Consider the following 12,643-nt stretch of genomic DNA (forward strand, 5'->3'; position numbering starts at 1 on the left):
TTTTGTAGCATCTAAGCAAAGAGACGCACCAAACGCAAAGGTCCTCACAGGAGCTTTAAGGATCAACATCACTAAAACAAAAAGCATTTCATGTGTCAGTATTTAATATCCTTTTTTATATTCAGATCAGAAAAATACAAAATTCAGTGAGAAATTTTAAAAATATAAAACACTGTCTCGTCTTACCAAAAAACATGTCATCCTATTTACAATATTAGAAACACATCGGTATAAAAGAAGTATAGTTTGTTCTGAAAACAGAAGGTCAAACACGGTCAGTGACTCTCTATGAACACAAAGAATACTCAGTAAACAGCACTGAACATAAAACTATCCTCATGACATACTCACTTAAAAATACATTTCTAACATAAACAGTAAAACCATCTCACAAGAAAGTTTGAAATAATACTTTGACATACTTTCATCCTCATGATTTAAAAATACAAAAACATAAATACTGATTAGCTCAGAAAGCTAAATATGAAATGTGTTTAAATTGAGCTTGTTTACAAGGTTTGTGCACAAACAGAAATGAAAGCGTGTCCATGCAGGAGAAATGCTCTCGATGTGAAGTTTCATCATAGCTGGATTTTCGTTCCTTAAATGATGCCCAGGTTTTCATAGATCACGTCATCCAGAGCGTGATCTGCAGCAAACATTGAGCTCAGACCGACAGAAGCAGAGGAAGAGGACGCAGAGCAGGAAGGAGCGGCGTTAGAAGACGATGATGGTGTTTTGTTGACTTGAGCGTACAGGTGGGCAAACGGGTCGGGTTTGATCTCCTGTTTTTGAGTCGCCTCCCCTTTTTTGGCCACGGGTTCAGTGTAAATCGGTTCATTGTCTGCGTAACGCTTCACCTCTCCTCGGCTCTGAATCACGGTCTCTTTGTTTTGGACCAGATGGATTTTGTCGTACACCTCTGAGTAGACCGGATCAGGGTGAGCAGTGTTGAGCTCGGGCTGCGAGGCGGAGGAGATCGGAAGAGGACTGACAGATTCTCCTGAGCTGGGAGGTTTGAGGGGGAGAAAATCGGCGGGATCTACGTACAGAGCCGTGGGCGGGTGAGGCTTTGGTGCCGGTTTGAGGCAGTCAGCAGGGTCAGCGTAAACAACCTCTGATTGGCCGCCATGATGGCTGACAGAGCCGCCGCCATCTGTTGGGATTAACGGAAGAGGCATGAGGGTGATAGGAGGTGGTTGGGCTGACACACGCTCAGGTGAACCTACAACATCCTCTAAACTCTCCTCGGAGGTGGTGTGTTTCTTCTCCTGCGTCCTCAGTGTGTTCTCCAGGATCGCACTCAGATCAGGGACTTTGGGGAGCGGGGAGTGGGCCTGGATGTTGCCGATCACTTTCTCAACCTCCGAGGAGCCTAAGGTAACAGGTGAAGTCTTCCGTTTGATGGTGCTCTGGATCAGGGAGAAAATCTTCTCAGCCTGCTGAGTCTCAAAGGTGAACGTACCAGGACCAGATTTACAGCGTCGCCCCGCTTCGATGGTGAACGCCAGCTGGAAGGAAGCAGAAAACAACTCAAGTTAATAATCCAAATACTGCTTTTAATAATATGAATTTTTAATCCAGTAATCCATTATCTCCTAAAGGGGAATCTGGATTGTTACTTAAAGCCACTGTGAGGAATTTTCATGTTGTGTTGATTCTGGCACCCCCTCTGGATGAAGTCGGTATTGTTTCTCCAGGATGAGGACTATATTTCCCATGAGCACCATCATTCTTTTTAAGCCTACTTCTCCTTGTTGATCTTTTATCAGGGCGCAGAGTGATGATGTCATGTGCTGATTTGTATCTACGTCAGATTATGAACTGTAACGTAACAACTAAACATTGAATTATTACCGCTAGCCAGCTAACAAAAGGTGAGCAGACGTGATGGTGAAACACAAAGGGCAACCTCCGGCCGCAAGAAATGAAGCCAATGCAGAATTACAAAAACTGCAGTTCCTTGAGTGTCCACTAGAGGCTGGCTGCAGAAGCACTGGAAATCATATATAAACATTTAAAGAAGCTGATTTTTACAGCAGAAATAAACATGTTTACAGCCTGGTTCAAAAAACAATGTAGTTTGGATAGCTCATTTCTCTATCAGCAGACATTGTACGGGGGGGAGTTTTTATAAATTGTTAATTTTGAAGATATTAAGATTACGAGTTTTGCCTAAATAAGGGCGTTGCTGACTTGACTGACAGGCGGTCACGCTGTAGCTGTTAGCGAGGAGGCTAAAGGCCAAAATGCTGCTTCAGAAACAAACGAGTGACCCTGCAGAGACTACATCCATTTATTATACAGTCAATGGTTTGATGTTACCCCTCACAGCCCCTGCGTCATGATGTGTGCTCCAGTGTTCTAACAAATGTCTGAGTCACTTAAATATCATAGACGTATTTAGACCTGAACACAGGGACCAAAATCCAGAATAAAGAAATAACCTCTGTGGGTCTGATCAAAACTCCTCACTGAGACTTTAAGTTTGAAGCCTTACCTTATCTCTCCCGTACCGCCTCAGCAGCTCGTACGGCCACTCTCTCACAGTACTCTTCTTCTGGGTTTCTCTCAGCAGCAGTGCCTCTGTTCCAACCTGAAGCAAGTACGACCCCTGCAGGCCGCAACGGGCCGCTGCATCAGTCCTCTGAACCACCACCCAGAACTCGGACGCTGGAGGGAGAGAAGAGAACGTAATGATATAAGTTCATGGTTATAATCCTCAGGGGCATCATCACCATCATAGTTATAATCCTAGAAATAGACTTTGTGCTACAAGCAGTCAAACCAGAGACATGCAGGTGTCCTCTGATTTCACTGTCTTTCTGAGAGACTGTTTGAATGAACTCTCCTGCAGCATAAAGCTACCTGAGGCTGGTCAGCGCCTGATTTGATGACCTGTCGCTTCGTTTTAAGTCACACATTTGTAATGATGAAGGGAAAGCTGCGATGGTGGGAGGAGTGGAGGATGAAAATGAAAAGAGTAGTGAGAAACTTGTACCTTCTTCTGCTGAAGCATATATCTGGTTCTCCTCCATCCGAAGCTGAGTGGAGCCTGAAACACCGCCTCTCTGAAAGAGAACACAGAGGAGGTTAAAGGAAGAAAGGAAGGGATTTCTCTCTCTCTATCTGCTCGACCTCAGTGTCTGATTCATAAAGTGTGTCACGCTGATGATTTCCAAAGCAAACATGCTTAGAAAGTCCTGCAGCTCTGTGCAGTGTGCTCTTGTTTTGTGTCGGATTGTGGAGGCGAACTGTCGGCATTACCTCTCCTTGCTGGATGGTGACGTTTGGTGTTATGTGGCGAGGACTCAAATCTGTCCCGTCCCAGGTCAGTATGACTAATTCTAATTACTGCAGCATAGTTATAATTAACTCTAATTCCATGTTTTAACAGAAAGGCTTTGAAACAGGCACAGTTTGTACCAAATAAATAAATAACAGCTCATAATGTATCCAATCAGCAGCAGCTCAACAGACTCTTCTTTTTGGTTCATTTGCAAAGTTTGGCAGAACAGCAGTCCTTTTATGAATCAGGCCCTCAGTCTTCAGCCTGCGTGTCGACCCCTGATGTTATGTTTCATACTCCAGCCATAAAAACTGACTCATGCATGTTTTTATTTTGTCATGTTAGCTGTTTTTCCTTGAGGGTTCAAAGAGTTCACAAACCTGAAACGTGCTTTGACACAGTTTTTCCACCCACTCCACACAGTCGTCTTTGAGCGCAGCGAACACCATCGTCCTGTCCTGAGTCTCCACGCAGAAAGCGGACATGTTCTCCTGCAAACATCACAGAGAGCAACTTTAATATAAACTCAGCGCTCACTGATGAATGTGAACAAAACAAGGAACCAGAGAGACCCACCGTGGGACAAGCCTCAGCGTTCGGGGGGAGTCTGAGGACGCTGATCAGCTCGGACAGCCGGACCACCTTCATCTTTCTGTCTTGAGGCTGGTGGTGTCTCCTGGCCCCAGGACTATAGTCGGCTCCAGCAGCGCCACCTGGTGGACACACAGCGAAGACACAGATGAAGGTTTGTTGTATGAAGATTATCTGGAGCAATCCAAAGAGGCAGATTATTCATGTTAACAAAGTGGGAGAAATGAACGTGTGATTTCTGACGCTGTACATTAACAGCTCTGTAGATGCAGATGTGACTGAGGATGAATCCTCTGTGTATTTTCATGACGTTAACCAAACCTCCCCTCAGCACCCTGACACACTGTGCACAGTGCAGATTTGACTCTGCACAAACCCTCTCATGTAGGAGACGCTGCATGAGGCAACATGTCCGCCCCGGGTGTTGGCATGAAGCAGGAGGTGTGACAGGTATTCTGAGTGGAGGAGAAAAGGAGCGAGCCAACTCTAAGGAAGAAAAGAGGTCTAAGTCTATGTTTATTTATGTAAAGTTCATATGAGTAATGTTTCCCCAAACCCTTTTAATATATCTGATAACATCATAGACACACTGTGGACACGAAATCATCACTCAATCTCATATTTGTTCATGAACAGACCAAACTCCTGAAAAATGTGAAAATGCAAACCTCAATTTTACCCAGACTTTCTCCTCCCAGCCCTCTGGTAAAATGAAGTGAAGTCATATTTATAGACATATACAAATGAGCCAAACTGATTATTATGAAGCACTAAATCAGGCTGTGTCTTACTGCACTGTAGTATATTTATAAGTTATTTCACAATCAGTGATTCAGGGTCTGGGAGGCAGACACCCTCTCTACTTTTAAGAGTAGGCTTCAAACTTTCCTTTTTGATGAAGCTTGTAGTTAGAGCTGGATCAGGCTTGGACCAGCTCTTAGTTATGCTGCTGTAGGCTTAGACTGACACACTGGGATCCCGTCTTTCCCTCTCTCTCCTCTGTCTGCCTGTCTCTTACTTTAACTCTTAAAGTAAACTACTAAAGTTACTAACCATAGACCTTTCTGGAGTCCCTGAGCTCCCTTCCGAATCAACTTCACTATAAACCCTTATGTGTCCTCTCCTCGCTCACCTCGTGGTCTACATGTGGACACATTTGAGCTTTGTCAGGTGAAGAAGCAGATGCTAACAGCTCATCTCCACAATTAGACACAAAGTGCTCTGAGCTGCAGACCTTTGTGGGCGTGTTTGTTCTTGAACATCAGAAGCACAGTTTGCTTTGTGAACTGGACCTTGAGTTTGAGCAGATGGGAGTGTTGTTGTGCAATTCTTTATATTATTAGCTCTGTAATCCATTCGCCCTTTAATATATATCTGAGGTGCAAAAGTTCAGTGTCATTTCTTCACTCCTGGCTCTGACTGATAACTCTAAACATATTCTAAAGACACAAAGTCAACCCTCAGGGGAAAGAGTGATTTCCAAATGTAACTTCAAACTTTCCTTCATCCTCACACAGCGACTTGGCAAACAAATTAAAGAACTCTGAGCTCTGATAAACTCAGACTTTGGACACAAATGTCACTAATGATTAATTTTTATAATACCTGCATCTTAAATGATTCTGACAGACCTAACTTCAGATGAACTCTCATAATAAACACAGCAGAGGTTCTCAGTTTGAGACATCTTCTCTCACAGGCCCGCCAGCTCTCCTTTTCTCCTCCTGTTGTTTTTCTTTTGTTATTAATGTCTTAAAGTTTGTTTACCCTGCTGAGCTGTCTGTTCCCCGGCTGACCTCACCGAATAAACAAAATAAAAATATAATCCCTCTGTCCTTTAATTCATCAGAGACGGCAAAGAATCACCTTCAGGTTAGACAAGGATACGAAAGTGATTAAGAAGTTGCTGGGGAGAAAACGTTGGTGATAATAAATCCAAACTGAACAAGCAAAAATGATTTGTTGAGGTTTTTTGAGACTTCATACATTTTATTTTTATCAATGTTTGCTCAAATTGTCTTTGTTTGGCTGGCAAATAATTATGATTTATTAAGAATATTTCCCCTTATTAGAAGTTTTCTCCTGTTTTTAAAAAGGGACTGTCTGGTCAGTGGACCGGCCGTTATTGTGGTGGTCGCTCCAACACTCTCAGGTCAGCTCACTCGGTCATGGGGCGTCCAAGTGGACCTGAGTCCTGCTGTCCCCATCAACATCCTGTTTACCTCGTCCTATGGGACTCACCTCGTGAAGTGTAGCCCGCACAGACGCACACAAAAACACACTCAGGGCATTATTTATATCAAAGACTCTCATATTAACGGTGACACACCACTTTACTTCCTGTCTCCACTTTCTGCAACTGAGTGGTACTTTCTGAGGGCTGATGATCTGAGTTGTGAACTCTTTTATGATGGTGTTCTGTATTAGTAGGTCCAGTCTTCACTCTGAGACATTTTTTTAATAAATGAGGAATTCAAGTTCAAGTTCTTTCAGTGGTACTTTGGAGTACTTCAGGAGTCTGTCATTCAAAAAATACAACCTTTACTGATATATTCATCTTGTTTCAAAGTCCTTGACAACTCCAGATATACATTTTGTCTCAAAATGATGGCAAGAAATGACTCCTGAATTGTCATATGAGTCATATAGTGCCAATACATAAGCTACATTTGTTTAAGTCTTTCGAAAACAGAATAATGTCTAATTTTTTAAATTTATTTTAAGCCCATAAGTCTACACCATAGACTGTATAAAATATGGACGTAGTATCTGTGACGTCACCCATCTGTTCCTGAGAGCTGTTTTGAAGTCAATCGACGGCAGCAGCCATATTGGAAATGCTGAACTCAACCAGGCAGAGTGTGACGTAGTGTGAGCCTCCTAGCCAACAGCTATGTGTTCCCGACCGGGAGTCACGTCAGTCATGTCCTTATTTGGGCAAAAACTTGAAATCTTAACAGCTTCTGAACCGTCACGTTAGAAAAAAATCCCCCCCTGTACAGTGTGTGCCATTAGAGAGATTAGCTTCATAGGGCCAAGCCATTTTTTGAACCAGGCTGTAAACATGTTTATTAATGCTGCAAAGATCGTCTTTTTCCCATTCATGTTTATGTGGTTTCCATTGTTTCTGCAGCCAGCCTCAAGCAAATTCTCGCTGTATTGCAGTTTATAACACTCCTGCATGGGCTTCATCATTTGAGACCGGAGGTTGCCGCTTGGTCTACACCTACCACTGTTTCCATACAGGAAGTAGTTTTTTTCGTGAACCTTAAACACAGGTAGAGTCACCAAACTTGGCACACATGATCCCAGTGGAGGGATGAGACGTTTGATATTGGTTTAGTGTGGGGGCAAGGTTTAGTGGCTAGGTGGCGTCCCCTACAACATTTCAAACATTCAGCCCCTGCAGCACCTTCAACCTAGAAATCTAAAATTTGGTGGGCTCTTGTATCATGTATAGACCTATACAAAAGTCCATTGGACCCATATCGTAAAACCGACAGGAAGTCAACCATTTGGATTTTTTGTAAAAACCAAGTCATTTAAAGAGATCCCTCTGAATTAAACAACTACTAAGGGGATAATCTTGAAGCACAAAAAAAGGCCTTAAAGAGTCCCAACCTGTACACAACCATACCTGAAATTTTCATCAAACTCATAGTGCCTCCTTCTGGAAACAGGAAGTTATTGAATTGATCGGATGCATCTTAAGACCATCCAAAGATTTGAGTTTTTTCAGTTCATCAGTCAAAAGTTTCCTTAAAGTTATGAAGCTCTGATGTAAGCATCGTGCAGCTGAACTTCACCAGCTCTGGGCTCTGTTTCAGCTTTCAAACCCACTCCTCGTGTTCTTTTTCATCTCGGCATATGCACCTCATACATCCTGCTGCACCCAGCATCCACCTGTGGTTTGTTTCCTCCTGATTCTCCATGACGGAGGCAACACTCATCTCTCCACGCTCAAGTGGGGTAAAGCCTCTCTCTAACCTCAACTGCCAGAGAACATGAGGAGCATTTAGGATGAACATAGGCTCATGTCACTTAAATGTTTGATAGAGTTTGATATTATTTAAAATGTCTGACTTATTTCTTTTCTCATTCAACCAGAAATCATTTACAACAACAACTCAGAGAGCTCTGATCCACCGGAGCCAAACGACATCTGAGTGTTGAAGTCTGCAGGGATCACCTCTGAACATGTCTGGATATATTTTTAACACTTCACATTAAATATGGGTTCACTTTGTGTGAACAAATAAAGATGTGAGAGGAAAAGGTTTCTGTACCTCCAATATCCTGGATCTCCAGGCGACCCACTGCACTGCTGCTGTGAGGGAAGAGAGACAACCACACCGGCTTCCATTTCTGAGAGGAGACACAGAGAGAGATGGGTAAGAGAAAGTGAAAATACATCATGACGGCTCAGGATAACACTGATAACAAATGAGTTTATGATATATGGTTTAGTTTATACCTTCACACACCTGTAGAACAAAAGACTCTTTAAAAGAGGAGGGTGAAACCAGCAGATTTTATACATCTTTCAACAACCAGCAGGGGGCATCTCCACTGATTCAAGGTAGTTATATTGTATAGAATTGAAGGCAGACAGCATTAATGTATGAAAAGTGATAAGATTAAGTTCTGTAATTAACTGGTCATTTTTTAATCTCTTTCTTTCTGCATTTCATTCTGAAGCCACAACCTATCTTGCTGATGTGCTGCAATGGAAAATAACAACAGCACTGGACGACACATTTAACTTCAACAAACTCCCAGACGGCTCAGTTTACAGCTCAAAGTAATCTACACTTTGTGTCAAACAGGACTCAAATATCATGAAGTACTATGAGCTAACAGCTACAAGCTAAGCTACAGGAGCAGCTAATCAGACTGATGTCAGAATCAACACAGAGACTACATCTCAGACGTTGAGAGTTGTGACATATCATGTGCTTTACCATCAGGAACAATAGTTTCACTCATAAAGGATCCGTATGAAACAGAGAAAACAACCAAATTGGAACTCCTGAAAAGTGTGAATGCTGTTGCATTAACCTGGGATCCGTGGACGCCAGTGAGTGATCACATTTATCTCTGAGTAACTGCGCACTGAGTGGACATTTTGTCCTGCATATTCCTTCATGTGTAACAGAGTTATCTTTAAAATAATAACGCCTGTATCTGACAGAATAAACTCTGTGAAGCTGTCTCCTCCTCTGAGTCATGGTTTTATCACACTGTGCAGCAGAGCAGCTTTTATTTAATAATACATCTAAAAGACCAAATCATACAGAAGAACTGCTTGGCATTATTAATGTAGACATAGAAACTTTTTACAGATGCAAAATAATTGAATTTTGATTAATCGATTAATTGCGATTTAAGAAATGAGTCTTTGGACAGCCCTGGTGTAAATCTACAAGAAGACGAGTGTACTTCTCACTTGATTTATTGCATTTTTTCCTGGTTTTAATCTCTTGTTTAAAGCTAGGGTTGGTAGTCACAGAAAACTAGCATGATTTTGAATGTAGCATTTCCTCAGGACTCCGTCTAACCCCCCCCTCCCTCCCTCCCCTCAGAGCTCCTCCAAAACGACGCCCCGAGCACCACTGATTCTCGACCATATGATGGTGGCTATTTCAAAACCGGTCCTCAGCACATCTTTTGTGTTTTGCACTACGTCAACTCATGTCTCACTTATAGGTAAGAAAACACCAAAACATTCTCATAGTGAAAGTTAAAAACACAAACAAACATGAAATGTACGCTTTGCAGGAGGCGGGCAGAACGGCAGGACAGGATTTGATTGGTTTCATCATTTGGCTCCTGATGGCAGGGATTGGTTGGTGTTTCCCAGGTTTACTCCGGCTGTAGATAGCAGCTTTTTTTACCTCTTTTTTAAGAACACATTATGTATTTATTGTCATCGGGACATAATAAACATTTTAACCAGTTTAACAAAGAGTGTATCTGACAACCAATCCCAGCTTTAAGTCTTTCTTTAATAGAGCCTGATTACTTCATACATTATGATTCAGTTTAGAGTCAAACAAATCATAAAGCAGGAGAAGCTTCAGGGCACGGCTTCTGCGATTTACAAGTACGCATGACTGTGCTCTGAAATATGTCATGTCCATTGAGGAGTACGTCATTCATTCCTCAGTAGGTGTCTTTATTCTAAAGCCTGTTTTTCTGACGGTTTCTATGAGGAGACTAACAGACAACCCTACTTCTCTCTGACTGCATCATCTCCCCTGAATAAGAACCCTGAAAATGCCTCAAAGCTTCAAACTGAGCGTCTAAAACCAATGGGAGCAGTCGCTGTAGATGTTTCCATCTCTTTAAAGGGTGTAAACAGAAACCTGTTCTCTGTGAGTGCATCTGTCAGGACCAACCTCCCCAAATGTGACACACAGAGTCAGCGTTAGTCACCACATCAGCATACATTCTTAGTATTCCAGAGACGTCACAGAGTAAATAAAGACAAATTATGACACACCTCTAATCCAGTAATTCCTTCAAAATAAAAGACAGAATGTGTGCATGTTAGAGGATCATAACTTAAATTGTTTTAATAAAGAAATATAAACTCTGATTTGGATTATTAGTGGTGTTATTCCAGCTTCAGGTACAGTGAGATTCAGAGTGATCCATCAGTCGTCTGCTGCAGTGAAACCTCTCAGAGTGAACTTTCCGTCCTCGCTGTGCAGGAATGTGTCGCTGTGTTTCAACTTGTTTACTTGGATTCCATCTGTGCAGTTTCTTTGGAGCAATGCAGAGAATCTGACAGCTTAAACTCACAGAGCGTACTCTCATATAACGCGCTCAGGTCTGAACAACACAGGGAAAGAGTACTTTACATGTTTCAGCTGTTTAACACATGAAGCTCTGAGCCATGCTGTTTCATTTGTTGTTTGAAGTTATCTCTCTCTTTCTGTCTCTTAGTTACTCATTCACTGCAGCGTCAGTCTGTTATCTAAAAACATCCCCTCCTTTTGTCTCCAATAATCTCAACTAACACATTCATTAACAGGGCTGCCTGTTCAAAGCTCCCTCCTGAATGAAGGTCACTGCTGCAGAGAAAGTTAAAGAAAGTCCGTACTCACTTTTCCGGCCTTGTGTGGTTGGAGGTAAGCCTTCCCTGTTTTGGTCTGGGAGTCCATCTGGGACACAAACGCACCTCAGTTTTGGCCTTTGGATCCTGAGAGACGGTTTTTCTCTCCTGTCTTTTTTTCCTTTGAAGAGGAGTGGAGGTGGGGCGTGTCCACGGTGAGGCATGCATGAAATATGACCCCACCTGTAGAGGTGAAACTGAGATTACGTCAGAGAGAGGGGAAGAGTTCAGGAACAATAAAAGACTCTTTATTTAACATTTACACATCTTTCTATATGAAAACAGCAGATATGATCATTTAAAGGCACAGTGAGGAGTTTTTAACTGATGTTGAAATAGTCTCTGTTTTATCCTGACACCGCTTCATCATCTACAAATCAGATTATCAGCGACCCGATTGATTATTCCTTTATTCTGAATCGGAGAGCCTGTATTCGGTCAGGTTTTTATTGAAAAAAGCTCAGTCGCAGTCATAGACTGTATAAATAATGGACGTAGTCTCTGTAACGTCACCCATCTGTTCCTGCGCTGCTTTGAAGCCGATCGGCGGCGGCAGCCATATTGGAAATGCGGAACTCAACCAGACTTAGTGTGAGGTAAAGAGGCAGGGTTTGAGCCTCCTCGCCTACAGCTACAGTGTTCCCGCCTGTCAGTCATGTCCTTGTTTGGGCAAAACTCAGAATCTTAATATGTTCTGAACCGTCGCATTTGAAAAAAAAATCACACCCTGCACAGTGTGTGCCGAAAGAGAAATTAGCTACGTAGATCAAAGCTGTTTTTTGAACCAGGCTGTAAACATGTTTATTAATACTGTAAAAATCGTCTTTTTGAATGGGTGTGTATGTGGTTTCCCGTGTTTCTGCAGCCAGCCTGTAGTGGACCCTCGATGTATTGCAGTTTGTAACACCTCCACATGGGCTTCAAAGTTTGAGACTGGACGTTGCCGCTTGGTCGCAGCCCATTAGAGTCAATTTAAATTGGCACTTGACAACAATAAATATAAACCCAAATGGCAAATCATAAAGTGTGATAAAGAGTTACAATAATGAGCTAAAACCCCAAATTATGAGACAGTAAATCAGAATTATGATATCAAACATTGTCATTTTGAAGGTAAGGGAAGATTATAAGACATAAAGCTGAAATGATAAGACAAAAAGTCAAAATCATTAGAAGAAAATATGTTATTATAAGAAAATTTGTCATAATTATGAGGAAAAAATCTAAATATTGAGACAAACATTAATTAGGAAACAATTATGTTCTGAATTATGAGATCCTTGACATTTAAATCGAAGCAGCAGCTCTTATCAGTGTGCTCTTGGTTTCACGTGACGTCACAGAGCGTTCGCAGCGCCATCTTTAAGACAGACAAGGGACCTAACATCAAGAAGAGATGTACAAAATAGGGGGAAAAAGGGAACTCTGAGATTAAAGTTGTAGAATTAGATTTAAAAAATGTGCACTTTTATGAGTAAAAAAAGTCAAATGTGTAATAATTTTAGTCTACGTTTATCCTGTATTTTATTTTGAAGGGGAAGATCAGAAGAGCAGCTTTCTGCACTATAATAAGAACCAAGGAGCGTTGTGTGACGTTAGACGTTGTCATGATCAGGATTTGAATCCATTGTGCAAAAAACAGAATC

The 12,643-nt window shown here is 42.0% G+C and overlaps 1 protein-coding gene and 1 long non-coding RNA gene across 3 annotated transcripts; one reads left to right on the forward strand and one right to left on the reverse strand.

Annotated features, from left to right (window-relative positions):
• Window positions 1-86: 86 nt before the first annotated feature.
• On the reverse strand, window positions 87-11,061 carry dok1a (docking protein 1a). Of its 2 annotated transcripts, XM_034686818.1 has the most exons (7): window positions 10,990-11,061; window positions 8,167-8,245; window positions 3,866-4,002; window positions 3,670-3,780; window positions 3,002-3,071; window positions 2,501-2,673; window positions 87-1,511 (listed from the first exon to the last, which is right to left on the reverse strand). In XM_034686818.1, the coding sequence occupies exons 1-7, from the start codon at window positions 11,044-11,046 to the stop codon at window positions 603-605; spliced, it is 1,536 nt and encodes a 511-aa protein (XP_034542709.1). In that variant the 5' UTR covers window positions 11,047-11,061; the 3' UTR covers window positions 87-602. The 2 variants fall into 2 exon arrangements, with proteins under 2 accessions (XP_034542709.1, XP_034542710.1); XM_034686819.1 differs by lacking the exons at window positions 8,167-8,245; window positions 10,990-11,061 and adding an exon at window positions 4,131-4,210.
• LOC117815230 lies at window positions 3,660-9,025 on the forward strand. Its single transcript, XR_004631777.1, has 4 exons — window positions 3,660-4,382; window positions 7,988-8,271; window positions 8,371-8,459; window positions 8,579-9,025. It is a non-coding gene; the product is annotated as an uncharacterized LOC117815230 (long non-coding RNA).
• Window positions 11,062-12,643: the final 1,582 nt, after the last annotated feature.

This window comes from Notolabrus celidotus, chromosome 7 (assembly GCF_009762535.1).
Source record: "Notolabrus celidotus isolate fNotCel1 chromosome 7, fNotCel1.pri, whole genome shotgun sequence".
NCBI lineage: Eukaryota > Metazoa > Chordata > Actinopteri > Labriformes > Labridae > Notolabrus > Notolabrus celidotus.

Bases quoted from the DNA above. Each gene is read 5' to 3' on its own strand.
- dok1a (XM_034686818.1), bottom strand. From the start codon at position 11,046: ATGGACTCCCAGACCAAAACAGGGAAGGCTTACCTCCAACCACACAAG. The intron at 3,072-3,669 runs GTTTGTGAACTC...GTTCTCTTTCAG, and splicing joins TGTGTCAAAGCACGTTTCAG to AGAGGCGGTGTTTCAGGCTC. The intron at 2,674-3,001 runs GTACAAGTTTCT...CTCTCCCTCCAG, and splicing joins ATATGCTTCAGCAGAAGAAG to CGTCCGAGTTCTGGGTGGTG.